This window comes from Genypterus blacodes, unplaced genomic scaffold (assembly GCF_046128005.1).
Source record: "Genypterus blacodes isolate CSIRO-AG114 ecotype Tasmania unplaced genomic scaffold, CSIRO-AGI_Gbla_v1 ptg000090l_1, whole genome shotgun sequence".
NCBI classification, from domain to species: Eukaryota; Metazoa; Chordata; class Actinopteri; order Ophidiiformes; family Ophidiidae; genus Genypterus; species Genypterus blacodes.
The window spans coordinates 2,732,838-2,760,000 of NW_027466895.1; the positions used below are offsets into that span (position 1 = coordinate 2,732,838).

General features: G+C 46.2%; 3 protein-coding genes across 6 annotated transcripts in view; 2 read left to right on the top strand and 1 right to left on the bottom strand.

Moving 5' to 3' along the window:
* The window catches only part of pcloa (piccolo presynaptic cytomatrix protein a), a 39,046-nt gene extending 26,294 nt beyond the window's left edge, over positions 1-12,752 (top strand). Inside the window, exons 10-27 of the mRNA XM_076158967.1 lie at positions 92-174; positions 308-383; positions 1,020-1,145; positions 2,668-2,776; positions 3,749-3,813; positions 4,313-4,497; positions 4,805-4,855; positions 5,003-5,133; positions 6,406-6,432; positions 7,542-7,635; positions 7,749-7,820; positions 7,903-8,143; positions 8,686-8,982; positions 11,226-11,367; positions 11,462-11,520; positions 12,053-12,187; positions 12,338-12,483; positions 12,609-12,752. Of these exons, the coding sequence (XP_076015082.1) occupies positions 92-174; positions 308-383; positions 1,020-1,145; positions 2,668-2,776; positions 3,749-3,813; positions 4,313-4,497; positions 4,805-4,855; positions 5,003-5,133; positions 6,406-6,432; positions 7,542-7,635; positions 7,749-7,820; positions 7,903-8,143; positions 8,686-8,982; positions 11,226-11,367; positions 11,462-11,520; positions 12,053-12,187; positions 12,338-12,483; positions 12,609-12,752 (2,183 nt within the window). The remainder of the gene's footprint in view (positions 1-91; positions 175-307; positions 384-1,019; positions 1,146-2,667; positions 2,777-3,748; positions 3,814-4,312; positions 4,498-4,804; positions 4,856-5,002; positions 5,134-6,405; positions 6,433-7,541; positions 7,636-7,748; positions 7,821-7,902; positions 8,144-8,685; positions 8,983-11,225; positions 11,368-11,461; positions 11,521-12,052; positions 12,188-12,337; positions 12,484-12,608) is intronic.
* Positions 12,753-15,922: 3,170 nt separating this feature from the next.
* Positions 15,923-22,534, top strand: napepld (N-acyl phosphatidylethanolamine phospholipase D). 2 transcript variants are annotated; one of them, XM_076158907.1, is made up of 10 exons: positions 15,923-16,174; positions 18,564-18,624; positions 18,713-18,832; positions 19,056-19,196; positions 19,451-19,675; positions 19,838-19,941; positions 20,042-20,207; positions 20,331-20,479; positions 20,571-20,685; positions 21,153-22,534. In XM_076158907.1, exons 1-10 carry the CDS (start codon positions 16,038-16,040, stop codon positions 21,288-21,290), a joined length of 1,356 nt encoding a protein of 451 aa, XP_076015022.1. In that variant the 5' UTR covers positions 15,923-16,037; the 3' UTR covers positions 21,291-22,534. The 2 variants fall into 2 exon arrangements, with proteins under 2 accessions (XP_076015022.1, XP_076015023.1); XM_076158908.1 differs by lacking the exon at positions 15,923-16,174 and adding an exon at positions 16,752-17,029.
* A 693-nt stretch (positions 22,535-23,227) lies between these two features.
* LOC143007523 (proline-rich protein 5-like) overlaps positions 23,228-27,163 on the bottom strand; it is an 8,555-nt gene continuing 4,619 nt past the window's right edge. For 2 of the 3 annotated variants that reach the window (XM_076158905.1, XM_076158904.1), the window contains exons 5-10: positions 26,621-26,727; positions 26,153-26,244; positions 25,919-26,059; positions 24,635-24,779; positions 24,251-24,541; positions 23,228-24,148 (exon numbers count right to left, since the gene is read on the bottom strand). In XM_076158905.1, coding sequence (XP_076015020.1) covers positions 23,802-24,148; positions 24,251-24,541; positions 24,635-24,779; positions 25,919-26,059; positions 26,153-26,244; positions 26,621-26,727 — 1,123 coding nt within the window. In that variant the 3' untranslated portion in view covers positions 23,228-23,801. The remainder of the gene's footprint in view (positions 24,149-24,250; positions 24,542-24,634; positions 24,780-25,918; positions 26,060-26,152; positions 26,245-26,620; positions 26,728-27,163) is intronic. The other variant, XM_076158906.1, reaches the window with a different exon arrangement.

Below are 27,163 nucleotides of genomic sequence, written 5' to 3' on the forward strand. Positions count from 1 at the left end.
ACATGGAACGTCCCTTTTTTGCATGCATTCACCTGTCAGTGCCGCCCCCCACCCCGCCTGCTTCTGAAGTGATGCTTGTCTTTACTTGAAGCCTACCACCTCAGACGAGAAGAGACAGACTGGTTCGATAAGCCACGAGACGGGCGGTCAGAAAACGGACACGAAAATAGACAGGTGACTCAACAAAACCACACACGCATATGGTGAACATACAAATATGTGCAAATTCTCCACAGGAATCACAATATTTCATCAGCTTATCTTGTATGTAACACCTGACTCGTGTGTGTGTGTATGTGGGCCACAGGGTAAAGGCCCATACTACCCTTTCCCTCACCTCAGGGTCAACCTACAGAGGGATCCTAAGGACCGCAGCGTCTCAGGTAAAACCACCACAACAACACACCATGAAAGAGTAATATAATGCAAACTAATGTATAACATTGACATCAATTGTTTTCTTGAAATAAGATTTTCATCATCTTAAATGTTCAGAGCAACAAGCAAAGCATACACAGTAAAATAAGGTTAAGCATTAATATTGATCATAATGTCTCATTAGGTTTTTATTACAGACCGTCTGTGTTCTTCATGTATTTATATACTTGCTCTTTATGCCAAATGTCAACAAAGTGGCATGTCACCTCTCATTCCATTACGTTCCATCACACTGCTCCTCCAGGCCCGGAGCGGGCAGACATTTCATTTCCTGGCTTTCCTTTTTGATTTGGCTGTCCTCCACGCTCAGTTATTGCCATGCTCAAAATGGCGTATCCCTCGCACGCAGGATTATCTGAGGCAATTAAGAAATGCCACACAAAGGAAACATTTTGTTTATTAAAGCCCGAAGAGTGAACTGATTCATTTTGCCTCTTGCTTCCCTAATCAGGTGTTAGATGATAACGAGAGGACAGTTCTGGTTCTGGTTCTGTTGTCATTAAAGGCTTCCGTGTGACCTTTAATTACAGATTACATATTAATTATATTGAGCTGTCTTTTTGTTTTCGACTCCTAACCAGGAAATGGCCTTGGTATCCGTGTGGTTGGAGGGAAAGAGGTCCCGGGGAGTAATGGAGACATCGGCGCTTACGTCGCAAAGGTTCTACCTGGTGGAGCTGCAGAACAGACAGGGAAGATTCTTGAGGGTAAGAAGAAACAACTCACAACTTCCTCGTGTCATCACCATCTCAAACAAGTGGATATTTGGAATGATAGCAACAGGGAAGACAAGAATAGGACTCTCTCTCTTCCTGCCATGGGCCATGACTCATGTTTTGTCATGAAATCAGAGATAAATAAAGGAAAGCTTGCTAGTTGAGAGTGTTGGATTAGTGTAGTCTAGTAATCCAGGGAAAGGCACTGACATTACAAAAACAGCTCCAGCTATCAGTGACTATTGCATGCTAAAGCCCAGATATATAACCTGTGATGTCAGAGTTACACGCCTCTCCCTGACACGCCTCAGGATAAACTGCTGTGTGGCATATTAACAGGAACACATTTCATGAGGTGTTATTGATTTCACATGGGAGCGGTTGACCCCTTCACTCTCCTCTCTGTACGCCTCCACGTCACCCCCTTTCATCTCCGTGTCAAGACGTATTAAAGGTGTTGGGTAATTGGTGGTGGCGTGGCCCCGCCGTTATTGAGGCTGCCATACCGGTGATGTATGGCGCCTGATGGAGAGAGAGAGAAATACAGCCTGTTAAGGCCTTGTGTCGTGTGTGATTCATCTGACTGTGCTCAGTGGATGTGTGTGTGTGTGTGTGTGTTTGTGTGGGAAAATCCTGTCACACTTTCTGTGCTCCTTCAGTCTCTTGTTCCTAGATAGATAGATAGATAGATAGATAGATAGATAGATAGATAGATAGATAGATAGATAGATAGATAGATAGAGTGGTAGATTCATCTGTGGTGTTGTTACCCGCGCTAACAACTCATGACAACACCGGTAACCGTGTCACCAACGCCGACCAGAACGGCCGCAATGTACTCTGGGTTCCACCAGCAGGAACGTGGCGTCTCACTCAATGTCAGCGGTGTGAATGAGGAGAAGTGTTGTTAAATTCCAACAAGTGCCGAGGACAAGAAGTGTATGTGTGTGTGCATACTGATTGTCTGATCGTGTAGAAGCACATTTGTATCACACACACACGTGTCCATTTTAATGAAACATACAGTCGCTTCCCTGTCACTCACACATGCAGCTCGAGTGCAGCGTCGCAAACCGATGACCCTCCTGATGAGCTGTTTCAAGCCGTGTAAGTGCTGCCAGGCTGCAGGGTGTGTGTGCTTCAGGGTGTGTGTGTGGTGCGGGGAGGATAAAGCGGGAGAAGGTTTGCCGTGCCTTGCTGTGTGGATTCGGGGTGGAGTTTGTTATAAATTAAGGGCGAGTTCCTTCTATGCTGAACGAGACATAGAAGGTTTCCGTGCCTGGGTGATCAGCATGCAGATTTGTCACACACACACAGCTGCTGTTTGAGCTGTGATCAGCGTTTGTCTCACCAGGTCTGGCTTGCAGTTTGAAGCAAATGTTCAAATCGAGAGCTTGTGTTCCTTTATAATACAGCATCCCGGAAATCGAAATGATGGATTGGTTTGGTTTTGAGGTGAAGTGATGTTCCTGTGCAAAGAGCGATGTGGGATCACTTTGTTTATGTGTACTAGGAATGCAAGTCCTGGAGTGGAATGGCGTTCTTCTGACGGGGAAGACCTATGAAGAGGTGCAAGGGCTCGTCGGACAGCAGTGCAACGAGGCGGACCTGTGCGTCAGACTGTGAGTGCATATCTTGCTCTGCTCATCGCTCTCCCCTCATCTTCTCCCTTACATCTGAATCTCAAATCTGTGCCAATTCTCTGTGTCAGTAAATGGACACTGGTCGACTTAATACTGATGCTGCTGCCGTTTCCCCCCTGCGGCCTGATGAGAATTAATCAAAGAACAGCAGCACAGACCTGAAGCATTACTAAAGCAGATGACAGGCAGATGTGGCTGGAGGAGACATGAACACACCAGCTGCTGATCATACTGTCTGTAACTGGGACATGTATTTTGTTATTATCGTGAAATATGGTGAAACATACCCATGAAGTGTGATGCAGCATTTGGGCGCCCATCAGAAGGTGGTAATTGCCAGATGGGGAGGTGGTGTGAATGCATTCAAGCGCTTCTCAAAAGAAACAACAAAAACTCGGGAGCATAAACAAGATAGCAACACTGCGTTTGTTGTGTTTTGTACAGAAATGCATTGAACTGTTGGTCTGTTCTGTGGTAAACTCACATTGCATTTAGATCACAACCTCACACTGCTGGCCTATCAGAACAAAGCATGCTTTTTAAGAAACCAGGCCAAAAAGTACCTCAAATCGGCTTTTTTCACTCAGTGTGCACAGCAGATGAAGGATGATGTGGATTGCTTGATAGAACGCGGAGATCATTTATGCTTCAAATTCAAACCAAAGAGAGACTTTATGAGTTACTAATGCACACATGTAAGCTACTACTGCTTCATTGTTTGTGATGATGATGACGATGCAGAAGTAAAAATAACCCAGTGTGTGTGGCAATGCCTTCAGAATTGTCTGTTCTTCAACGTTTGACCTACACACCTGGCAATGATTAAATTTAGGGGCAACCTGTTGGACCTTTGCTGTAACCATAGCGATTCTGAGTCATGCGTCACCTGTTGTTGCTGGTTTCTTCTAGTTTCAGAATGACATGAGATGTTTGAAACCTCTTTTGTTTCAGTGACCTGAACATGCTGGCCGACTCTGACGGCTCCCAGCATCTGGAGTTCCAGGAGCACAGCAAAGGTGAGCTAACCTGTCTTAATTCCAACCCCAACATGAGAATCTCATCTCACTTCACCACCACTGTCGTCTTTGCCTCGACACGGCGTCTTAATTAAATGGCGTCATGCAGTTAAGCTTTCATCTGCAGTTCTCTCTTTCTCAGTTCTGCACTAAAGCATTCTTGACTCCATGATTCTCAAAGGAGCGAACACACTGCAGTGCTTTGATAGTCAATTGTGAGGGTTTTTTCATCGTTTCTTGTGCTCTCATTACTCCGTGCAGCTCAGCCTGGAAGGTACAGAAGCAGATTGGTGACCAGAAGGTTGTTTGTTTGAAGGTTTAGACATCTGGGGGATTGTGAAAATGAAAATGACAAAATAATTCCCTTCCCTCTGGCATCCGCTGCAGCAAATGTGCTGCTGTAGAAGCAAAATAATCAGTTTAGTTGTTGTGTTTCGGTCAGTATCTTTACGTATATGGATGATCTGTGCATCTGAGCGTATGTGACCCGCCCCTTTAGGTGACAGGCCTCCCAGGTCTCCGGGCGTTGACCCCAAACAGCTGGCGGCTGAGCTGCAGAAGGTATCCCAGCAGCAGGCTCCTCCCACCACCTCCTCCGGCAGCCTGCCAGTCTCCACCTCGGCCACCTCCAGCCCTGGCCAGCCCGGCTCGCCCTCCGTCAGCAAGAAGCGCCACAGCAGCAAGGCCAGTGGGACACAAACGCTTTCACTACGCACAGACACATCTTCCTCTTAAATGAATGAATGACTAAAAGCAGCCGTTTCACTCGAGCCTCTCTGAAATTAATGATGCGTCAAATTCAAGACTGTAATTTTGCAGCAAAGTGTTTTCTGAAGCATTATGAAGGTTTTTTTCCACATCGACTGCATAAATAAACCCACTGCAGCACACAGCAAACAGCATGAGCGAACACCCACCAGCAAGCACTCAGGTCTCCGCCCACAGACAATCCGCACAATCTAAGCCTGTTTGTTGCGTTCGTCTCTTACAGACTGCAGAGGGGGTCAAGACGCAGTCCCATCCCGTCTCCGGGGAGATCCAGGTCTGTACTTAGCCCCCCTAAGTTACTTCATCGCTCACTCTTACAAACCGACGATGCCTCTGTTTCTCACCACCCATGATGAGTCTGTATTTGCTAGAATGACTCTCTCCTTTGTTTTCAGTCTTCTCCTTTTTGTTTTCAATCCAGCTTCAAATCCACTACGACAAGCAACTGGGCAACTTGATTGTCCACGTGCTCCAGGCCAGGAATCTTGCACAGAGGGACAACAACGGCTACTCTGACCCGTTTGTTAAAGTGTATCTCCTACCAGGGAGAGGGTGAGTAGACGCTGCAAAGTATCGGACACATTATACAAAAGAAAATATGTGTGAGACGTAACTGCTTTCACCATTTACTCTCTTTTACAGGCAGTTTAGGGGAAGAACTTTGAGTAACATAATGTTTAGATTGAAAACTGTTAAAGCTGTTTTGTTAAGATGATTTTCCAATAATGTTAAACTCAACTCCTGATTCATTTTGGCTTGCCATGACATCTTTCAATGTGCAGCACCTTCCTTTGGTATCAATCCCATCGCACCAATACACCGACACACATCAGGTCCATGGAATGTCACGTGTGATATAAATGTAGCTCCGCTGCCAAACACGATGTAAACGATACTAAGTTGCACTTGTGTCGACGCTGCGCCTGTTGATGGACTCAGGAGAATACAGCTCATATTTACCTGCAATATGATCCACACTCCCGCATGGGTCCAGGGCTCTTTACTGGCTGTGATTGCGCTGTAATGTAATCCAGTCTCCCACCTTCTCTGCTGCATAGCGTCCCTCAAGATTTCGTGATAAAAGCAATAACGCAGCACTTGTGTACAGCAGCTGCTGCTCTCAAGGCTCTTCGCTTTGCCATTTGTGTGGGTGTAAAAGGTTAAAAGTACTGTACAGTAGCAGATACTGAGATTGGCACACACACACACACATAGACATACCTGCTTGTATATGCCAGCTGTGTGTATACATGAACAATCCGGCTAATAATCAGAGCATCAACGGCGATCCATAAATGCATCGCAAATCTTCTAGTAGCCACATGGAGGTCGTGCGGTGAACTGGCGAGAAGCTGCTAAGAAAGAGGGAAAACCTGTACGTTAAGACAATTCGGCGCACATTCATGCATGTCAAGGCGCTAAATGGAACGGTGTAATGTTCAGATTTGTGTTTAGGTGTAAAAGTTCTTTGACTCTTTGCCCCCCCCCCCTCCCGGTGAGCTGCAGACCTCCACCGCAGTTACCAAAGGATGCATTACATCACCCTGGAAAGCTCTTTACATGCCGCACACATGCACATCACACATGGCGCATACCCAAGCTGAAACTCCAGTCCACCACCCTGCTCCAGGTCTTCTCTTCTCCCTCACCCACACACTGAACGTACAGTAAAGCGGTGTTGACATAACGCACTCCCCCTTCCCCACCCACACACACACACATACACATATACACACCTTAAATCCCTCTGACCCCCCCACCCTCCCTCTGACTATTGTTTCTGTATGTTGTTTTCTATATTTAATGCATGCTGGACCCCCTCAGTCAGGTCATGGTTGTCCAGAACGCCAGGTATGTGATGTTTGCCGCACTTTGATTATATTTTGGGTCCTTTCTTTGGTTCTGTTTTGGTTGTGAAGTCGGTCCAATGGTTCACGTCTTAACCTTATTTGTTTGATTTGATTGTACGTTCCATTAATTCAAAATTGACGATTCCAGGCGCACTAACTCTGTTCAGCCTGGAACAGTTATGCATCTTCCCTGGTTGCCATCTTCTCATTACGTAGAATACAATCTCACTTTAAGCCCCTAATATTAACACCCGCCTCTCTTTGCTACACCAGTATACCGACGATAAACCTGTTTCCCTCGCTAGTTGTTGTTGTTTTCCTGATAGATTCCGTCTGTTTTGGTTCCTAACCATTTGTAATTTGACACCCTAACATTGCACTTTACACCCTTTAGTTTCTCCCTGGTATTGTGATTAAAATCCCCTTCCCCCGGTAACGTACTCACATCGTGCCCCAACATTGTGCTGTACCTCCGGATAACACGTTTAACACACGGCCCCGTTGTTTTTGCTTTGCAGTCCTCACTCATCCCATCCTTCTCCTCCTTTACTAACTCACTCACACGTGCATCCTAACTTCACGTCAAACCCAAAAGGCTGCAGATGTTGAATCCATACTGACAAGTCATTCATTCTGGTGGTAGTGAGTCTGGTGTGATGTAAAATCTTCTCAAAAACAGGAGAAAACCCAGTCAAGTCAGTGGGGTTGATTATTGTTTCCCCTGCAAATCAACTTAAGAATTTTGCAAATTGAATTAGATTTTTAATGTGAGCTGAGTCATTCTGTCTAGATTTGTTTTTGGAAACTTGCCTGGGAAACAAGTCGGACTTTCTCTCCGCACTGCCACACGTTTTCACTTGTTTGAGAATATGAAGATTTTATGACTGACTATGAGACTAAATGACTTGATGGACATTTTGTCTCCTGCCGTCCGTCCATGCACGGAGGTCCACGCCAAGTTACCATCACATTGTGTCATCCACCAAACAATGTGTGATCATCTGCACCTCTACTCTGACATTGTGCTCCACACCTGTATCTGCGCCCGCTGCAGTGCCACGTGTGTGTGTGACCGAGTGTGTTTGTGTCTTGTTCGTGTGTCCCCCCCAGTGCTGAAAATAAGAGGAAGTCCAAACACGCAGGGAAGAGTCTCAATCCTGAGTGGAACCAGACTGTCATCTATAAGAACATCCACCTGGAGCAGGTATGTGGTCACACACACACTCCCTCCCTCCACACACAACCGAACCTTCCTAAGCGTCTTCAGCCAAGATAATGCACTGTTTTGCTCTGTGTGTGTGTGTGTGTGTGTTCCAGCTGAGGAAGAAGACTCTAGAGGTCAGCGTGTGGGACTACGACAAGTGCTCCTCTAATGACTTCTTAGGAGAGGTACGCCCCTTCCACGACTTTAAATTAATGCTCTTGTGTTGTCAGTATGATTTATGCCTTCGCCCCCGTTCAACCCCCGCAGGTCCTCATCGACCTGTCCAACACGGCCCAGTTGGACAACGTCCCGCGGTGGCTGACCCTGAAGGAGCAGAGCGAGGGGGGCGACCACCACCGACGCTCCCACTCAGGTCAGGGCCGCCAGCATTCCTCCAAGCCGTCCTCCTCCCCCAAAACCGCCAGCTCGGCCCACGAAAATCAGGATTCGCCAAAGTCGTCCGTCAGCAAGAGTCGGAGCCACGGGATCTTCCCTGATCCAGCCAAGGGTAGGACAAGATGACCCCCCCATCTGCTCGACTTAACCACTAACCTCCCCTAACCACCTCCTGTACACTCCTGGTTTTCTTCTTCGTCTCTTTCTCTCCTCTCTGTCCTTTGTTTGTTCTCTCTTGTGCATCATTTTGTGAGTTTTCGCTCTCTTCCTGTCACTACTTTCTTCTTCTTCTTCCTCTTCTTCTCTGTCCCTCTTATTTTTCTTTTCACAATCCCACCTTCCAAGATCACCCACTACCCAGGTTTGCTCACCCATCGTAGCTTCGGCGCCATGCTTTGCTTTCTCGTGGTCTGTGTTTTTGGTTGCCATGGTTTCACTCACCCCCGAGGCCTTGGCCTTAACCTCCCCCTAACCTTCTTCTAACACAACGGGCTACATGGCCGTGGAAGGCTTTGAATGTTCCCTAACTCAGCAGAAAATACAGTCAAATTCTAAGGATCATAAAGACGTTACCATGGTAGCGATATCTGACTAGCCAGCTGCCCCATTAGCCCAGTTAGCTCTTTGGTAATTTGGTGAATCTGGTTGTTTTAGACACGCAGGTGCCCACTATCGAGAAATCTCACAGTAGCCCCGGCACGTCGAAGCCTTCCCCGTCCGAGGGCCAGAGCCAAAGTCACCACAGCCACGGACACGGCCAGCACGCTCGCTCACGCGCCGCTTCACGCTCTGGCAAAAGCGCCGCACGGCAACACCACCCAGAGGGAGGCACTGGAAGTGGTGGAGGCGCTGCCATAGCAACGAGCGATGCCCCACAGCAGCCGCAGCAGCAGCCGCAGCAGCAGCAGCAGCAGCAGCAGCCACAGCCGCCGCCACAACGCCTCCAACCAAGTAAACCAAGACGCAAATAGAGCTCACGCAGCATGGCCTCCTCGCACTCATCTGTTCCTCCTTCTGTTGAGATTTTCTTCCTTTCTGCTCTCAGTTCTCCTCACATTTCCACCCCGTGGTGCCCTCCTGTACTCAGTGTGTCCACCTCACCGCTTCTCTTCTGTGTGTGTAGATCAGCACCTCGCCTGTACTGTAGCACGCCGTGTCTGAACCATTCTGACCAGAGGCTAAATAGCTGCTTCATAACTAAACCTCAAAAGCTTCAACAGTTTTAAATCTAACATATTGATTCAACATGAAACTAAACAGTTTATTTTTACAATATTAAAGCCACCATTTTCTAATTTGGTGTTTGAAAAGACACTACAATTCATCAAAATAGATTTGGACCTGGCTTCAACTTCACTTGTATGACTCGAGAGATAAAAACTAAATATAAACTGTTACAAAATATAAACTGTTACATTCCCAAAAGACAGCATAGAGCAGCGACACACGATGGATGAATGAATCCAAGCAGGAAACCAGAAGAAAGTTACAACCCCCCACCCCCATCCCCCACTCCCCCTCCTCGGGATCTTTTAGAAATTATTTTATTATTATTAAAATGAATCATTTTAGTTCCTCTTGTTTTACATTTTTATTAACAAACACGTATTTACCCACTGACTCCACCACTGAGATGATGGCTGTGCATGAGATCTGACGCCCGCCCCTCCCCCCCACCCACTCCCTTTTTTATGTAACAACTACTGGACACACGATGCACCCCAGTCGAAGCTGCACACCCCCCGGGGGGTGGGGGGGCCAATGTGCACTGCACACTGTGGCTGCATGTGACTGACAGTCAAAGCTGGTTGCCATGGTGAAGATATACCGCTCTCTGAATCTGCATCTTGCTCCTCCCTCCTTCCATTTTGACCTTTGTGACCTGGCGTGACCCCCTACCCCTCCCCCGTCCCGCCCCGCCCCCTCCTGCCCTCCGACATCTGACCTGCGTCTGCAAAATACAAACACTGCCCCGTCCAGGCCAGAGAGGCCGCCTCTCGCTGAGGCAACACAGACACAGCGTGATAGGCGTGCTCACCGTTCAGAGAGCCCAGCCCGATTGGCTGCCAGCCCTGCCGGCGCCGGCCGCATCGGCCACAGCGAGCAGAGCGGACGGCAGACACCTGAGCCTCAGGAAAGCCGTGTCAGAGGAGAGGCCAGAGACCGCCGGAGGTGAGAGTTTGTCCGCCAGCCTCCCCCCTCTGTCATGTGACTGGAGCACTTGATGGATGGGATGGTACTAACGCACACCTGCAGGGAGGAGAGACAGAGATGATGAAAGATATAGGAAGAGAGAAAGTTGCACTCAGCCACGTCACCAGTGATTCATGCAACGAGACACAATTCCTCAGCGGCTGCAAACACGGCTCGCTAATACCAGGAAATGAGCGTCTGCAACCAGGATGTGGGTCATATTTGAGCCTTCCTGCTCCACTGCCGGTGAACCAGACTGGTATTAGTGAGCGTTTATGATCCTGACGTCATGGTGTCGAGCAGCCGGTGAGGAAGATGTGTCGGCGTGGATCCTGTTTCACACCACGATCAAGCATCTCACATCATTCATACTCAAGTGTTTGACAGCAAAGGCATCGCATTGTTGGAATGTGAAGCATTTAATCACAAACTTTTGATTCAGGATTACATCTGATATAGTTTCATTTAAACAGGTCTATCAAACATCTGTACAGGTTTGCTCATAAACAACCTTTAAACTCCTGATATTGATTTAATTTCTAAAATAGCAGTGAGATGAAGATTTGAGGTGACTGTAAATAATAAGACTTAATATGTAGATCTCTCATATGGATGACTAACAGTGTCGGTAGGGGTACGTGCCTCTTGTTTACTCTTGTGTTTACATAAATATGTATTGGTGTGTGATATTTCTCTGGGTTTATTTGTGTTGTTGCTTTACATGTCAGTCTATTCTGTCTCGTCTCCGTCTCAGCAAAAGACTCTAAGATTCTGTGTCCATTAAGCTGCTCGCTCCTAAATGTTCATGTGCTATCATTCCAATTCTGTTGTCTGTCCTGAGTAAATATTCTTCAGACGGCTACAGACTGTGACAATCATTAGATTAAAGGTCAAAGGTTATTCTAAGGACCTCAGATATGAACTCAGCTCTATTCTGGGCGCTGGAGTTGCAGCGTTTGTCTCTGTGTCTTTGTTGTGATGGCTGTCGTATCTCTGAACAGCTCGGTCCAGCTACAGATCAGGCGACGCTCCGGTCACGGCCGCCTCACTGGACAGTGGTCTCAGCGGCAGCGCATACAGCCTGCTGGACGAGGACGGGGAGACAAACGAGGTGGACAGTGCCATCTTCCAGGTTCCCCGATTGTGAGTTGGCACGTTAGACATTTGTAGACATTGTATTTGCTGAACCTTCAAGTTAATGAATGAAAGCCTCACTTGTTGTTTCTCTTCTCTGTAGTGGAAAGATCCCGAATGGCACAGATGTGATGAAATCGATGGGACACAGTGACACTGAAGGTGAGACATGCAGTAGGCGTGTGCGCTCATAATTACCTGTGGTGATTTGTTTTTATTGAAATATTATGACTTTGGGGAATTTTTTTTTAATTCTTGTGAAATAAAAATAACAATATCCAAAGATACAGACACTTTTACAGATGTACTGACGTGTTTTTACTTTGTTACTTTACACCAGCAGCCAAATTCCCTCATACATATGGATGAACATGTTAACATAATTATTCTCATCCACTCTCTTTATCTCTCTATCATTTGCTTGCTGTTCTCATCTATGAATCTTGTTCAACCAGCTTAAAGAACTTTTCCGTTCATTTCCATCCTGTTGCCAAGGCAACTGCAGACTAGACACACACTCATAACGTCTCGCTAAACAAATACAAGTGACTGCTGCTCGCGAGCTGTGAGCCATGTGAGTGCAGCTAGTGGCCAGTAGAGGGCAGTCAGGTCAGAGAGAGCAAAAATGCTGCAAGGAAGAGATGTAAGTGAATATTTGAGCTGGATAAATGTGTGCTTGTGTGTGTGTGTGTAGGTAAGTCCCAGGTCATGGGGGAGATAAAGATTGCTCTGAAGAAGGAGGTAAAGACGGAGGGGGAGCACCTTGTCCTCGAGATCCTGCAGTGTCGCAACATCACCTACAAGTTCAAATCTCCAGACCACCTGCCCGGTACTGAACACTCACACACATACGCATACACACATAAACATTGTAGAACACACACACACACACACACACATATGCCATGCTGTCCTTGTGACATCACGTCCTGTCCTAATGTGGTGGTGTCATCTCCTACACTTGTGTGTCTGTCCACAGATCTGTATGTGAAGCTCTACGTGGTGAACATCGCCACCCAGAAAAGGATCATCAAGAAGAAGACCAGAGTGTGTCGCCATGACCGCGAGCCGTCCTTCAATGAGACCTTCCGCTTCTGTATGAACCCCACTGGACATTCCCTCCAGGTAACCCCCCCCCCCCCCCCCCCCCCCCCCCCAACCACTCCCACACACACGTATGCACCTCCCATTGTGATTTAATTGCCCCCTCACTAATTGAGCCATTTGTCTTGTCTCTGTCCTCATCCCAGCTGTTTCTGGTGTCCAATGGGGGCAAGTTTATGAAGAAGACTCTGATCGGGGAGGCCTACGTCTGGTTGGACAAAGTGGACCTGCGCAAGCGAGTGATGGGCTGGCACAAACTGCTGGCCAGCACCGCCCAGATCCACTCATAGGAGGGGACACAAACCTGAACGCTCCAGGTCCTCGTCTCCATCACTGATCTGCTCTTCATCTGCAGGGGATGGGGCTTAAAGGGCAGCGTGGGTAGGGGGCGGGGCTTTAGTATCTCTTCATCCAATCTCAGTTTCAGGGAAAGGATTGGTCGAGTTGTGGCTGCTCGTTTGGAAAAAAGAAATGGCAGGAAGTTTGGGGTAGGAAGCAGTTCCGTGTTTACAAGCAACGAACCCGCGTTTACAGGAAGTACAGTGCAGCATAACCAGAGCGGAGCGGAACTCCCGGCCGGGCGATGAGGTCAGAGGTCAAGCAGCGGTATCAACCAGGTATTACACACTTTCACGTCACGTTCACACAGAGACGCACGCACTTGCACACACACAATTTTGCACACACTCACGCGGAGGAGACATGAATTCTAATAAGATACAGGGAATGGACGCACTTGTAAATGTATTTATTTAGATGTTTTATCCACAAAAGATTCTTTACACAGATTCTCTTTTATTGCTTTGTCAAGATCCGCAGAGTTTTATTGATTTACATTTTGGGAATGAAATATTGACTCCGCTGTGGAGAGCTCTTATTTATTTTTGTATTATGATATTACCGTAGAGCTTTAGTGATTCCTCCTCTCCTCAGTTATTGAAGTCAATGAGAATCTATCCTGGGAAGCATCATATATTTTATAACAGACTACCTAGCATTCCAGTTTAAGATATTTGAGATTTTAAAGACAAATGTCCCTCAGCAAGCATGTTTTTGAATTTACTTACAAAAGCATCTTTGTGTTCATGTTCTATCTACCCTGAGTCTCAATTGACTCATATGAAGTGATGATTATGTTTCATAAAGCATTGATATTAATATAGAAAATTGGAAATTATATATTGTGAGCATGAGCCTATTTGTTTGGTTGCAGGGCCACATTTTCTGCACAGAAAACATCACCTCTAAGGTTTACTTTGTATATAGTGAAGTAAAATGTCATAGATGGAAATTGATTATAACATATATAGATATAGATACAGTATCTTTATCACTGACAATCGAGTCGTAATGATTGTGGCTTAGAGGTTTTATTTATTCAAGACGCCCCTTTAGAATGTGACACGTTTCCCCAAATGAGATTTAGACATCCACTTGTTTTTCCTCGTACGTTGTTATATGCTTTAATTTGTCAGCGCAGTAGAATGTAAAATGTAGCAGGAGGTGAGGAAGTAGAGAGGGAAAGGACAGCGATGAAGAGAGAAAAGCAACATTTCCATCTGAAGACGATGCTGTTTTTGTCATATCTGATCATTGCGTCTATAAATCGCTCACTGAATCTCAAACATTGTCTTTGCAAATGTGTTACATCAAGGTCATCAGGTCGAGATGCGTTCAATGTCTTAATCCACATTAAGCTTTGCGGTGAAGCTACATTTTAATATCTGAGTGATTTCTATGCAACATCCATAGCCAGAAGTGATCGACTGAGATATGAGAGGAATCATCGCAGTAATTCAACTTTTTATCTCTGATTTTCTTTTTTTGCACTGTTGCAGCTGCATGTCATCACTGTAATGTTATTTGATTTTTTTTTAACATCTTCTTTTGTATTGCGACATGAATTCTTTATTTATTGCCTGTAAGTCTATTTCATATGCTGTATTATATTTGTTTATGTGTCAGGTGTACATAAAGAGTTAAGCTTTTTTTGTTTTTGTTTTTTTATACACAGTGTAGTGCTTGTTTACAATGTTTAGAGGGCCAGAAACTCAGAGAACCACCTTTTTTGCCCTTGTGCACGAACACACACGCAGGACACACACACACACTCACTCACAGAAATGTACACGTACATATCCTAAATTCCGCATAACTTCGAATTAAAGTAAGACAAACATTCCTATTGGAACAACTCCATCTTTGTATGCACTCCCCCTTTTGAATTGTTTCATGTCACCAGGACGTCTATGAAAAATGACCAAAAAAACGTAAACAATATTGTAATAGATCGATGTTAAAGCTGATACAATAGCACTTTTAAATTCAGTGTGTGTGTTTGTTCTTATTTTTATACCCATTGTGTGTGTGTGAGTGTGTAGCATCGTCATACAAATCCCGCGTTCTAGCATATCTTATTTTAAGTGTCGTCTGCCTAAAAATATCGACTCACGCAACACACACACACACCAAGAACTATTCAGACTCACACGCACACACACACAGATGCCATCTCTCTATTTCCAACCTTGTATATATGTATCTTATTTTATACTGGGGTTTGGGGGCAATGGGTCTTTTAGCAGGCTAAAGAAGTGTGTGATCACTGAAGTAACAGAAACTGTGTTGATCAGTGTACAGGGGATAGAAATGACCTGTCTGTCTGTCTATAGGGACCCAGATTTACCCAAACCAAACACTAAAGGTTTACCAGAGTCTAAATACACAGAAGTCTATCTAACAACTTGAGTAGTTGCAGGAGAATTTTAATGTGCTCACACTGAATGTTGCATGTTTCATCGGTGGTTCATACTATTTTTTTGTCCAGATATTATTAAAGAAAAAAAGAAAGCGATAAAGGATGATATAGAACAAAATGTTATAGGTGGGGATGGGGTTGGGGTTGGGGTCGGGGGGGATGCAAAGTTATTGAAATTATTGACGATGTATGCTGACTGTACAAAGATTATGCTTGTAAAACCTGTCTGGTTTTTCACCTGTAAGTAAACAGAAAACATATACTGTCATGGTTTTGTGATTGTACACAGGAGGTATTGATAAATTATGCAAATTGTGCTGTAAAAAATGGCTGTTGCCCCATGTCTAAATATTAAATATCAGTAAAAACGAAGCAATGTCCCTTGACTTTTTGAACTGCAGCACAGTGTTCATTGAATCGAAGTCTTGAATCAAATCTACTTAATGTGGAACACAATATGACCACATGAGGGCGCCAAGTGCGTCTATATTTTGACCAACATGCAGGCTCACGATTATTCAACCTGTGATGTTTGTACAGTGTATATTTCATATACGGACTTGGTCATGCAATAAAATATGCTTCGATAACAATAGGAGATATTTATTCAGATTTTGTTTATAAAGTCGATGTGTAACTGATTAGATTTTCGACTTAACGCAGCCGGCAACGTTTGACAGGAAGCTCAGATCAGACTCTGTGTCCGCATATTGAAAAACTCACATACATTGACACGCTGCCCTTCAATGTCCTCCTGTATCATCATTATTCTTCTTATGATGATATCTTATAATATGGTCAAAGACCAAACACTATAATGGAAGCAATGTTGCGTAGATCTGTGCAGTTATTTGCGTGTAGTTGTAAGTTCAGTCACCAAGCTGTTCGACTGAACATAGCGGCTCTGATCGGGTTGAATGTTCTCCATCTGACTTCTAACAGGAGTAACTCGAGGTAAGTGTGAAGTGTTGCAGTCTAAAAGGAGAAGTGAACATGTTTGGATTAATTTAGCCCACCGCGCACACACTTTACTGTGCATATGCTTCAGTTTATGGAGTTGTAGTAGCAGTACCACGGTTTCTTCACAAAACATATACCATCAACTTTATTGTCCACAGTAGCAGTAACATAAAGATATACACACTTTTTGTTTTATTTTAATGTTTACGTTCAACCCTACAAACTGCTCTACAAGGCGTAACTTCTTTCCCACCTGACATTCGACACCACGGGATTGACGTGGTTGGTCAATCGCTAGCAAATGTCACTGAAACGCACTTTTTCAGTTTTCCACGAATGCGGCTGTATATTTGTTGATAAATTCAGGCCACGTAACTCAAACCACCGGCAGTGACTTAAAACTGTTTATACTTCGAGGATTCGTAAATTTGGCTGACTTCCGGGAGAGTTCATCGGTCTTCTTCCCTATTGGCCCGCTTCGTTTGTCATTTGTCGAATCACGGGTGGGACAAACCTACGCAGCTGGGGGCCGCTTACTTGTACAAAGGTTTCGCCCCCTTCTGACGTCATACCCTAGTGAGCTGGGACCTATTCTAATCCGTATAAGCATCATGTCTTGACTAAACCCCCACACAAACGTCACACTAACGGCCGCTTCTACGTTTCCAACCGGTAATTCGCGTCCCCTGTGCGGTGCAGCTTCAAAGACAAACAGTAGAAACGAACGCACTTCGCTGGCGATAATGCGAGGCACTAATGTTCAGGTTAGCTCACATGACAACAAACATGTCTCCGCGCTAATACGGCACAACGGTACTGCTGCTTCCCTGTAACCTCCGCAGCTTTAAGGTGAGCCAACCTCACACAAAGTCAAATACTTGTTGTGTGTCCGTTGTTAATTAGCCATATGGTACATTTGGTAGCCAGACGGCGTAGCGATTGTCGCACCAATGCAGGTTTAATTTGTTGTGACCCGTTCCTTAGCATAAAGACTCATTGCTATATTGTGTTAATAATAAATGTGTTGTAATATTGCGGCACTTCAGTCTCATGTTGACTTACCGGGACCAAAGTGTTCACATGCAAAACAGAGCTGTACTTTGTTTCGTTTTAATCTGGGCTGACTGAAGCTCGACTCTTCAGGATTTCTCCAACTGAATCCACCACAAAATGCAAATAAATACAAGTAGACAAGTACATTTGAATGTTATTCATTTGTAGTATGTATTTGAATGAAGTCTCTGTTCGAAAGCATCTTATTCTATTTTACCTGTGGCTTTATAGCATGTTGTTAGTCACATTTGTATATATTTCAGCTTTATGTGTGTGATGAAATTTAACTCGCCCGTAAAGAGGACAGAGAGAGAGAGAGAGGCTGGTAGCTGTGTATGTTGTTTACGTCGCCACATCCAGCTTTGTTTTGGTCCTGGTCCACAGAGCTCCATTGTTGTCCTGCTGTCTATCTGTGTGTGTGTGTGTGTGTGTGAGTTGAAGTCCATTCATGGGGACAAGTGCACCATCAGCATTCTGTGGCTTTTAATGTACAGAGGTCCTTAAAGGGGTCATGAGCAGGGCCCAGGCCTGTATGTGTGACAGAACACGAGGTCACCTCCATCTTATCATAGATCATAGAGGCAGAATAGAGGATCTCCCGTATGTCGTTGCTTTGCCAGGAACGGTTGATCATGGCCAGTCCAGTGATGGCGTCACCGTGTGTGTGTGTTGAGCTGAGTGGGGGCTTCATCCAGGTGTGTCTCCAGATATGACAGACAGCACTTAGGAGGGTGTGTGCTGTTTGCAGTGGATAATGTCAGGATAAGGAGAGGCTGTGATTAAACCTGCTGCCATGGGAGTGTGTCTACGCCCACATCAGTGTATGTACACAGCCCTATTACCACCAAAGTTCACTTTTCCTGCAGAATCTAAAAAAGTCAAACAGAGTCTTTGTCTGTAGCTCATTTGGTGCTTTTACAGTGTAAAGGAATGCTGCTCTACCATGTTTTGATGCCTGATTTCAGTGGACTGGTTATATCTGTCTCTCCATATCTCCCTGCTGCCGCTCCTGGCTCAGGCTTTGGTGGCTGCTGTGCATTGTTAAAAGAGGTAGTGTGTTAGGAATGTGTGTGACATGGTTTGAGGCAGGTTCAGGTACAAGTATCTGTTGTTGAATCTACTGCAGAGTGGAGGGAAGGTGTGAAAGAGCAGCTCCCTGATCATGGCTTTCATTTCAATATAGTACAGTTAGTGTGTGTGTGTGTGTGTGTGTGCCCGCCTTGTATGCAAACTCTTATGTTGTAACTGTCAGTTGGTGAATGGGAGGTGTGAGGTGATAACAGCAGGTGTGTGAGCTGAGTGTTTCCCTGTGTGTCTGCTGCACCCTCAGGTTTGGTGTTGAGCCGATGGAGAAACAGCCGTCCTCAGACGAGAGCAGAGGCCTGGTGGAGGTAATGTAGCTTCATGGTTCCCTCACGGCCCTTCATCTTCACTTGACACACAGAGTAGTGGACGTGCCTGTGCTCTTGTCTCTTATAGGGAGAGGATGAGGTGCTAAGAGGGGCCGAGGGTGGAGGAGAAGAAGCAGAGCCTCCGCCTCAGACCTCCAGGAGGACCAGCTCCTCCCGCAAGAGCTTCCGCCTGGACTACCGGCTGGAGGTAATCGACTCCCATCACACCTCACCTCCCGCCCGCCTCTCCTCTTCCTGCCACCTCTTCCTCTCAGTTCACACCCCTCGCCTCCTTTAAATATCTTTCCTCCACACTGCTGCTCCTGTTACACCTCACAGATCCTCTCTACCTCGCCTCCGCCTCTTCCCTTTTCTCCCGCAATCCTCCTCATTTTCCTCGCCACAGCGGTAATTCTTTACTTTGATTGCAGGAGGAAGTGACCAAGTCCTGTCGGGACAAACATGGCCGCTGGACAAACCCCTGGTCCACCTGGAAGTTCCCGTCCTACTCCACCTTACTCAGGTTCATGCTGTGGGACAAGAATCACAGCAAGGTGCCAACTTGTAAAGAGGTTTGTAGTTATTAAAGCCTTATTGTGATCACCTTGTGGAGCTCATGATTCTCACCTCTGTAAGTAGAAACCTGGCTGTTATCACCTCACATCTCCCTCCCCACTTTTTTATAGCTTTTAGTCTGATGTTTTATCTGCAGTTATGCTTCAACAGCTGCTGTCGCTCTGAATACAGCTCATACAATCTATATCCGCTTATGAGGGTTGTTGTTGTTGATTAAAAAGTCATCTGTCTCCTCCTCCTCCTCCTCCAGGCTTTAGACAGAGAGCTCCCTGTGATGGCTCCATACTTCGTCCAGAGCCCGGGCGTCTCCGTGTCCCGTCCAGGCTTGAGGGTCACCTGGCTGGGCCACGCCACTGTCCTGGTGGAGATGGACGGGCTGAACATCCTGACGGACCCCATCTTCAGCCAGAGGGCCTCGCCGTTCCCCTTCATGGGTCCCAAAAGGTTCCGAGGACCCCCCTGCACCGTGGAACAGGTTCAGTGCTCGTTGATGTTGTGTTGGTAAAAAGGCATGATGAGCTCTTTGTTTGCCAGGGTATCCAAACCCCATCTTCTGTTACTTCAAGCTGAATTAAAGTAAACAAAAGTCTAAATTATCACTGTTTTCTCTCTTTTCCCCCTTCCTCCCGTCCCTCAGCTGCCAAGGATCCATGCTGTTGTCATCAGTCATTCCCATTATGATCACCTGGACGCTCAATCTGTTGCAAGCCTGAACGAACGGTTCGGAGTGGAGCTACGCTGGTGTGTATGATGGATGATGCATGGAAGATGGATGGATGGACTTTGGGGACACGTTTGTATGTGTATTTATCCGTGTGTGTGTGTGTGTGTGTTGTGGCAGGTTCGTGCCCCTGGGTCTGATGGACTGGCTCATGAAGGCCGGCTGTGAGAACGTCATGGAGCTGGACTGGTGGGAGGAGAACTGTGTCCCGGGTCACGATGACGTCACCTTCGTCTGCACGCCGTCTCAGCACTGGAGCAAACGCACCGCGCTGGACGATAACAAGGTGAGGCGTTAAGCAAAGATTACACAACAATATGCAATATATACACAATATACAGGTAGTTACAGGCATCCAACTGACACATGATCTTCTTCTTCCTCCTCCTCCTCCTCCTCCTCCTCGTAGTCTCTGTGGGGCAGCTGGTCTGTTTTGGGTCCAGAGCACAGATTCTTCTTCGCTGGTGACACAGGTTACTGCCCTTCTTTCATGGAGATCGGACGGCGGTTTGGACCCTTTGACCTGGCAGCCATCCCCATCGGAGCCTATCAGCCCAGGTGCTCACACACTTTAGTTACAGAAACGTCACAGAAACAGACGTGTCTACATACAGGAAACGTAAACGGTGTGTGTCCACGTGTGTTTCAGGGATGTGATGCAGGGGCAGCATGTCGACCCAGAGCAAGCTGTTCAGATTCACCAAGACCTCCAGGCCAAGCACTCGCTGGCCATTCACTGGGGAACCTTCGCCCTCTCAAATGAGGTAGGCACACATGTGGAGGCACTGCAGCTTGTTTCCACCTGGATAAAGGAAGTGAGCGTTTTTGATTGGTCATAATTCCCCGATCCCAAAGAGTCACTCTGTACGCAGCACTCCATTCAGAAAGAGTGTCCTAGAGGTGTGATAGAGAAGTGCTCTCTCCAACGCTCCATTATGCCCTGGAAGCTCAGTACAAAAGTGTCTTTGTTAGTTAAGCTGCATCACCGTTTCTACAGCTTACACGGCTTAACGTGACTCCACGCCATGTTTTACAAAGTGAACAGCCAACAAAAGCCTGTGGTGAACACAGAAACCTGGAGCCACCAGCTAAAACCGGTGTGTGTGTGTGTGTGTGTGTGTGTGTGTGTGAAGCCGAGTATGGACACGGGTTGGTCTTGGTTTAATGCTCCTCTTTTGTCTCCTCTCTCTCTCTCTCTCTCTCTACCTACCTCTTCCCCTCCTTCTCCCAGTTCTACCTGGAGCCCCCGGTGCGTCTCAGAGAGGCCCTGGAGCTTAAAGGCCTGAGTCCAGAATGTTTCTTCACGCTGCACCATGGAGAGTCTCGCCTTTTATCCCCACATCACCAAGAAGAAGAGGTCTTTGACTAAATGAGACCACACACACACACACACACGCACTGATTTCGCCTGCTCTTGTGTCGTTGGGTCCGGTGTATAAAATCATCACATATCATTCTCAGTCTGGAATGCCACTTGCCCCGTTTCAGCGATTGGTGGGCTGAGATTATTATTGATTGTTATCTGTTTATGGCGTATAGATCGACTTGGATGACTGATATTGATTACATATCAATTATAGTATGCAGCTTATTCCAAATGAAAATGCTGCATCTGTCAAACTGAATGTTTGAAATATTGACGTTGTAAGTACAATGCAGTAGTTATGTACTTACTTGTGATGATGTCATCTAGCACATTTGTTAGGAGGGCCCGGTCATTGAATGGTCTGCGGGATAGATAGATAGAGAGGTAAGGACATTTAGGGGCATCAACGTTTGCTGGAGATGTGTATTCAATTTAGACCACTAGAGGGAGTATTGAGCACCTGGGTATCCGTTGGGGTCCTGTCGTGTGGCTGCAGGTTCTAAGGTCAGAATGGAGCTTTCATTTTTGTGTCGCACAGGAAATCACTGTTTCACACGCAGCTTCTGCAGCCTTCCAGAAGACGCCACTGCCATGCAGAGGTTGAGCTGGGTTCAACTTTGTTCTTTTGTAAACGTGCATCTTGAGATTGTTCTGTTATGTTGTCGTTGCATTAGAAAACAATGAACCACATGCTGTCCATTTGTTTGTTTATATTTAGAATTATGACCAACAGGTTTACAGTCACGTTTTAGTGCTACAAGTGCTTTTTGTAGTCTTTTTTTTTTTTTGATATTGTAATAAAATGATGTTTTTGTCATTTGAATGCTGAATGTCCTCAGCCTGAATGTAGACGCAGCAGCAGCAGCAGCAGCACAGTGTTGGAGCAGGCGGGGCTCACTGGTTTACGCTGAATGTCCCATTAAATCAGTGTCATTGACCTTCATTTGTATGGCCAATAATCACGATTATGTGGTAGAATGTTTAATGTTGCACTTTTAGACTTTATAGTCAATATAAAATTGACAGTAGATGGATCGCTTTTTTCTACATATTAGCCATGTAGCTTGTTGTAATCAGTGTATAATACGCAAATGAATAGTTGACATTAGGTATTAAATTCAGTGACTGGTCCCAGTGCATTCTGTCGTTTAACTTCAGCGCCCTCTAGTGACTAGAGGGGAATGTTCCATTGCAATAGACCTTTATATGGGCTGGATTGTTCTAATTAAAAAAAAGTTTTTGAATCAGTCACTTTGTCTTACTTTCTTTATACAAAGACACAATTGCATAATTTACACGGCCATTTTCTCAAAACCAAACAGAGAGTTAGGCAGTAGGCACAGGTCTGACCTTAGCCTGGACTCAAACCAGGAACCTTATGGACTCTGCTCTGCTCGCTCAGCCTACTGAGACACAGAACCATTGGAAACACATCGTCCCTGAGGGGTTTTCACTGTTTGCTTCTGAACGGCACTCAGAAAACATCAAAACTCACAATGACTTGAACCAGGAACCCTGTGTCACGTCTTAACCATTTGAGACACAGAACCACTGGAAGTTCATCAAGTCTGACAGCTTTTCACTCTTTGCTTCTGAAAGCACTTAGAAAATAAACTCTGTTTCCTAAAATTGAGCCTTGGCTGGGACTCAACCTCACCATGTGTCCCTCATTGTAAGCTAGCTGACTTACAAGCTAAGCTCCCTGCCATCAGTGCAATGAGGTGACAAAGGTAATGTGGTATATGTTCCTGAAATGTTGCGTTGAAGCTGAGATTTGACACTTTATTGTTCTCAAAATGTGATGGGGTGAAAGTCAGCTACTGACACAGACAGGATATGTGATTGGTACCCAGCGATGTAAATGTGGCGTTTTGGCTCTAAATGTGCCGTTTTTAGCTGTGGTGAGTGTTGTTTGTATAGAGGAAGAACCAGCACGTACATGAAGTTTATACTTTAATAATTATCTGTTGTTTCATCAGCTTGCAGTACACTTGAATGTTCAACATTCAGTGCAGATTGCCATCACTTGCTCAAAGAATCATCGCCTATTATTTCATGATTACGTCACTACAAGCTACACAGTAGCTCTGGTCTGAAGGAAACACTCACTGTCAGCCTGCACACTTACCTCAGGAAACCCATCAGCACAAGCTTTCGGTTCCTAAATCACATTTTCTACTAATAATATAAAATAGAAATCACTCGATTACGATTGTCTGTTTGCATTAGAATTGTGATTTATGGCCTAGTGTGATTAGAGCTTCACAGAGAGGTCAGTGTTGATAGGTGCAGACAGCCATGCAAGCTGAAAAGACTCTAACCCTAACCCTGTGTCACAGAGTTTGGAATTGTTTTTTGGGAAGGATGAAAATGTGGCATAGAAAAAGAAGAGATCAAAATAATCCATCAGGAGTGACAGGCTCATAGGGTGAGAGGAATGTCATGGCTCAGGATTGTGTGTGTGTGTGTGTGTGTGTGTGTGTGTGTGTGTGTGTGTGTGTGTGTTGTGGTGTTTCACGCCACGCTCTGCCTGCTGCCATCTCTGCTGTACGTCGACCCACCAGAACAGTGACTGGAGAAGTCCAGGAAGATGCCGTCATGCTCCGGCTCCGATTCTAAAGATTCCGGGACGTGATCTGTGGCGATCTCCGAACTGGATGAGGGACTGGGCCCGGAGCTGGTGTCCCGAGCCGGCGCCGTGGAGGAGGAGTCCGACAGCAGCGAGTCGGCGCGGTGCTTGTCCTCGCTCAGGGACAGCTCGGGCAGGAGGCAGGGGGAGTGACGTGGTGGCTGGAGGAGGCGACGGCCTGCAGGGCTGCTGGTGTCTCTGCTCCTGGGGTCTTCAGTGGAGATCTCAGTGTCTGGAGAGATGAACAAGTACACAAAGTGTGGGATCAGCTGATCTGGCCCTTCATCTGGTAGTTTGGTACATTTCTGTGTAATTGCCGTTGTTTCCACCCTACCTGAAAGCGCTTCAGACGCAGTAAAGACCGGAGAGTGGTCGGTGCTGCTGCTGCTGCCATTGGTCTTCTTGGCTGAGGGTTCGGCCGCAGCGCAGCTCTCCTCCATGCAGGAAGTCATCTCGCAGACCGAGTGACGTCTGATTCCGCAGCCGCCTCCTCTCGCCGGCGCATCTGCGTCGTACTCCACCACCGGGGTCAGCATGGGGACGTTGTAGCTCTTGGAGCGAACCACCGGGTTTTTGGGGATGCCGTTCCCTGGTTTGGAGGGCTTTGGCCGCTGCAAACGTGTCTCTGGACAGGGAGGGAGAGCAGGTTTAGAGATGAGGTAGAGGGAAGAGGAGACAAAGGAGGTACAGAAAGAGAGAGGAGGTAAGAGAGTCTCACCTAGAAGGCAGGAGGAGTAGTGCAGGTTTGATGATCCATCTCTACAGAATAAGCCGTGAGTGCCCAGGTAGGGAGACACAACCTTCTGAATGAGAGCCTCCAGACGAAGGTAGTCACCTGTTACACCTTTAGGTTCATGGACACCCTGCATTAAAAACACACAGACACACACATCCATCATCAATAGTGTTAATCACAGCCACGTCCTGCCTATAAAGGACAGTTGTACCTGTGTCAGCAAAGGTCATGGCATGTAACCACCATTGATTACACACACATCCTCTTTCTACAATGACCATTCTGTGGGAAACACACGTCCTCAAATCAGAAACAAGTATCTGTGAAGTACAGGAAGCTACCGGGTGAGATTTGACTCTTTCATAGTATCAAAGTGGTTGTAGATTCTTAACGATCACTAAAATAACCACGAAACAATTGAAGCAGAGGAAAGACCCGCAGTGTTCCACGTACGGCCCCGGGCGTCACCTCGAGGTGAGTAAGAAAGAAGAGATCAATCAAGTTTTACTGCTCTGAATCACAAAGGCTGCTCGTCTAAACCACAGCACAGAAACCAACCACATGAAGCAAACTGAGCTGCTGAGCTGGCATCACGCCGTCCTGAATGAAAGGGAAATTACTTACAGATGAAACGAGAAGCAGCAAAAACAGCTCTCTCTCACACCCACCTCTTTTCCTCGTTGCCCTAATGTCATATTTACCCTCTTTCTGTGTTTTGTTCACTTTTAAACATAAACACGTCTCTCCGCCTCTGTTTCAGTCTCGCTATGATTTCTTTGGAAGCAGCAGATTTGGTTCACTGAGTCACTGCAACGATGTCTAAACTAACAAACACAGAAACACACACACACACACTCTCTTCTAGCATTCATTCCCTGACCCACATTGTACATCTTCCTTGTTAATATCTAACTTTAAAGGAATATTCCACCAAAGTCAACCAAGATCCTACATGTAAAAATAAACTTTGTCCTAATGAGGTTTGAAACGCTGCACTCATCACTGACCACATCCTGTGGTTTGCTATTCCTGTGGGACAGTAAACACTGAAGAATACACTCATTCACACTCATACTCACACACACACACACACACACACACACACACACACACACACACACACAGCAGGCAGGGTGCTGAGTGGTCATGGGAAGACGACGATGTCCTGCTTTGACGCCAAAATAACTTCCTGTGAGATCCTTTCACATGGAGAAACAACAACAGCTGTCTCTCTGTGTGTGTGTGAGTGTGTGCGTGTGTGTGTACCTGTAGTATTAGCAGCATCTGTATGATGGAGGGTGGCACTCTGGCTCGGGGTCGACATAAAGCCTCGTCCAGTTTGAGGTTGAGGGTGATGATGTTCCTGAAGTGCAGCAGAGCCATCTGACGCACTGACGGCTCCTTTCCCTGTGAACACACACACATGCGCACACACACACACGTCAACATAACAGAGCTTGATTATGTAGGTAAAGTATTGCTGTGTGTGTGTGAGTGTACCTGCACAGGGTAGAAAATGGCTTGTAGCATGGAGAGAACATCACAGAAGAAGAAATCCCAGGTGTCAGCCAGAGAGTCCAGCAACTTCTGACCTGCAGGACAGCAACCACGAGAGAAACCACAGAAGAAGAACTCACAGGTCACTTTTTCACACACACACAACTATATATTGATTGAGTCAGATCAAAGGTTTGTGACTTTTTGTACCTCAGCGGTTTGTCTTATCTTACAAGCGTCACTTCCTGCCTGGTTGCTATGACAACGACACTCAGCAGGTAGTGTGTGTGTGTGTATGTTTCCTTTTATGAAAAATGTTTCAAAAAGGTCACATTGACCACAGCAGACAGCAGCTTGTTCTTGCCACTTCAAGCTTCCTCTGTGTGGGTGGGTGCATGTGTGTGTGTGTGTGCATGTGTGTGTGTGTGTGTCTGTCTGTCTGTCTGTCTGTCTGTCTGTCTGCGTATGTACCTTCATAGAAGCGGATCTTGTCTCTCAGTATGACCATGCCTTTCGTGAGCAGCTGGTTCTGAAGGTACTCGGTGAAGAAGGAGCCCAGCTCTGTCTTCAGCAGCTGCCTGGAACACACACACACACACACACACACACACACACACACACACACACACACACACATACACACACACACACACATGTTGAACCAGCAGCCGGCGTAGGAGATGAGCTGAAAACAAAGCTTGCAGCCTCATACATTACCATACAACTTAACCTTTAACCTTTGCAGCACACAAAACACTGCCAGCCAAACAAAAAATAAAAAATCAGAATCAGAAGTTGGCAGATGCAAAATGGAGCCGTGACTGCTGTGTTCATGTTGTGTGTGTGGAGGAGAGGGAGAGAGAGAGTCGGTGCATTCAAGTGCGCCTCATCTCCCTTATTTTCTATAAACCCGCTTCAACTCACTGGACAGAACGCTGAAGGGAATAGACATTACCCATGATGCAGCTGTGATGATAAAACCAGTCATGGAAAGCAACAGCGGCGTGTGTAACT

Coding starts and splice junctions, on each gene's coding strand:
- napepld (XM_076158907.1), top strand. CDS start 16,038: ATGGAAGCAATGTTGCGTAGATCTGTGCAGTTATTTGCGTGTAGTTGT. Junction 16,175..18,563: donor TCTAACAGGAGTAACTCGAG/GTAAGTGTGAAG, acceptor CTGCACCCTCAG/GTTTGGTGTTGAGCCGATGG. Junction 18,625..18,712: donor AGAGCAGAGGCCTGGTGGAG/GTAATGTAGCTT, acceptor TGTCTCTTATAG/GGAGAGGATGAGGTGCTAAG.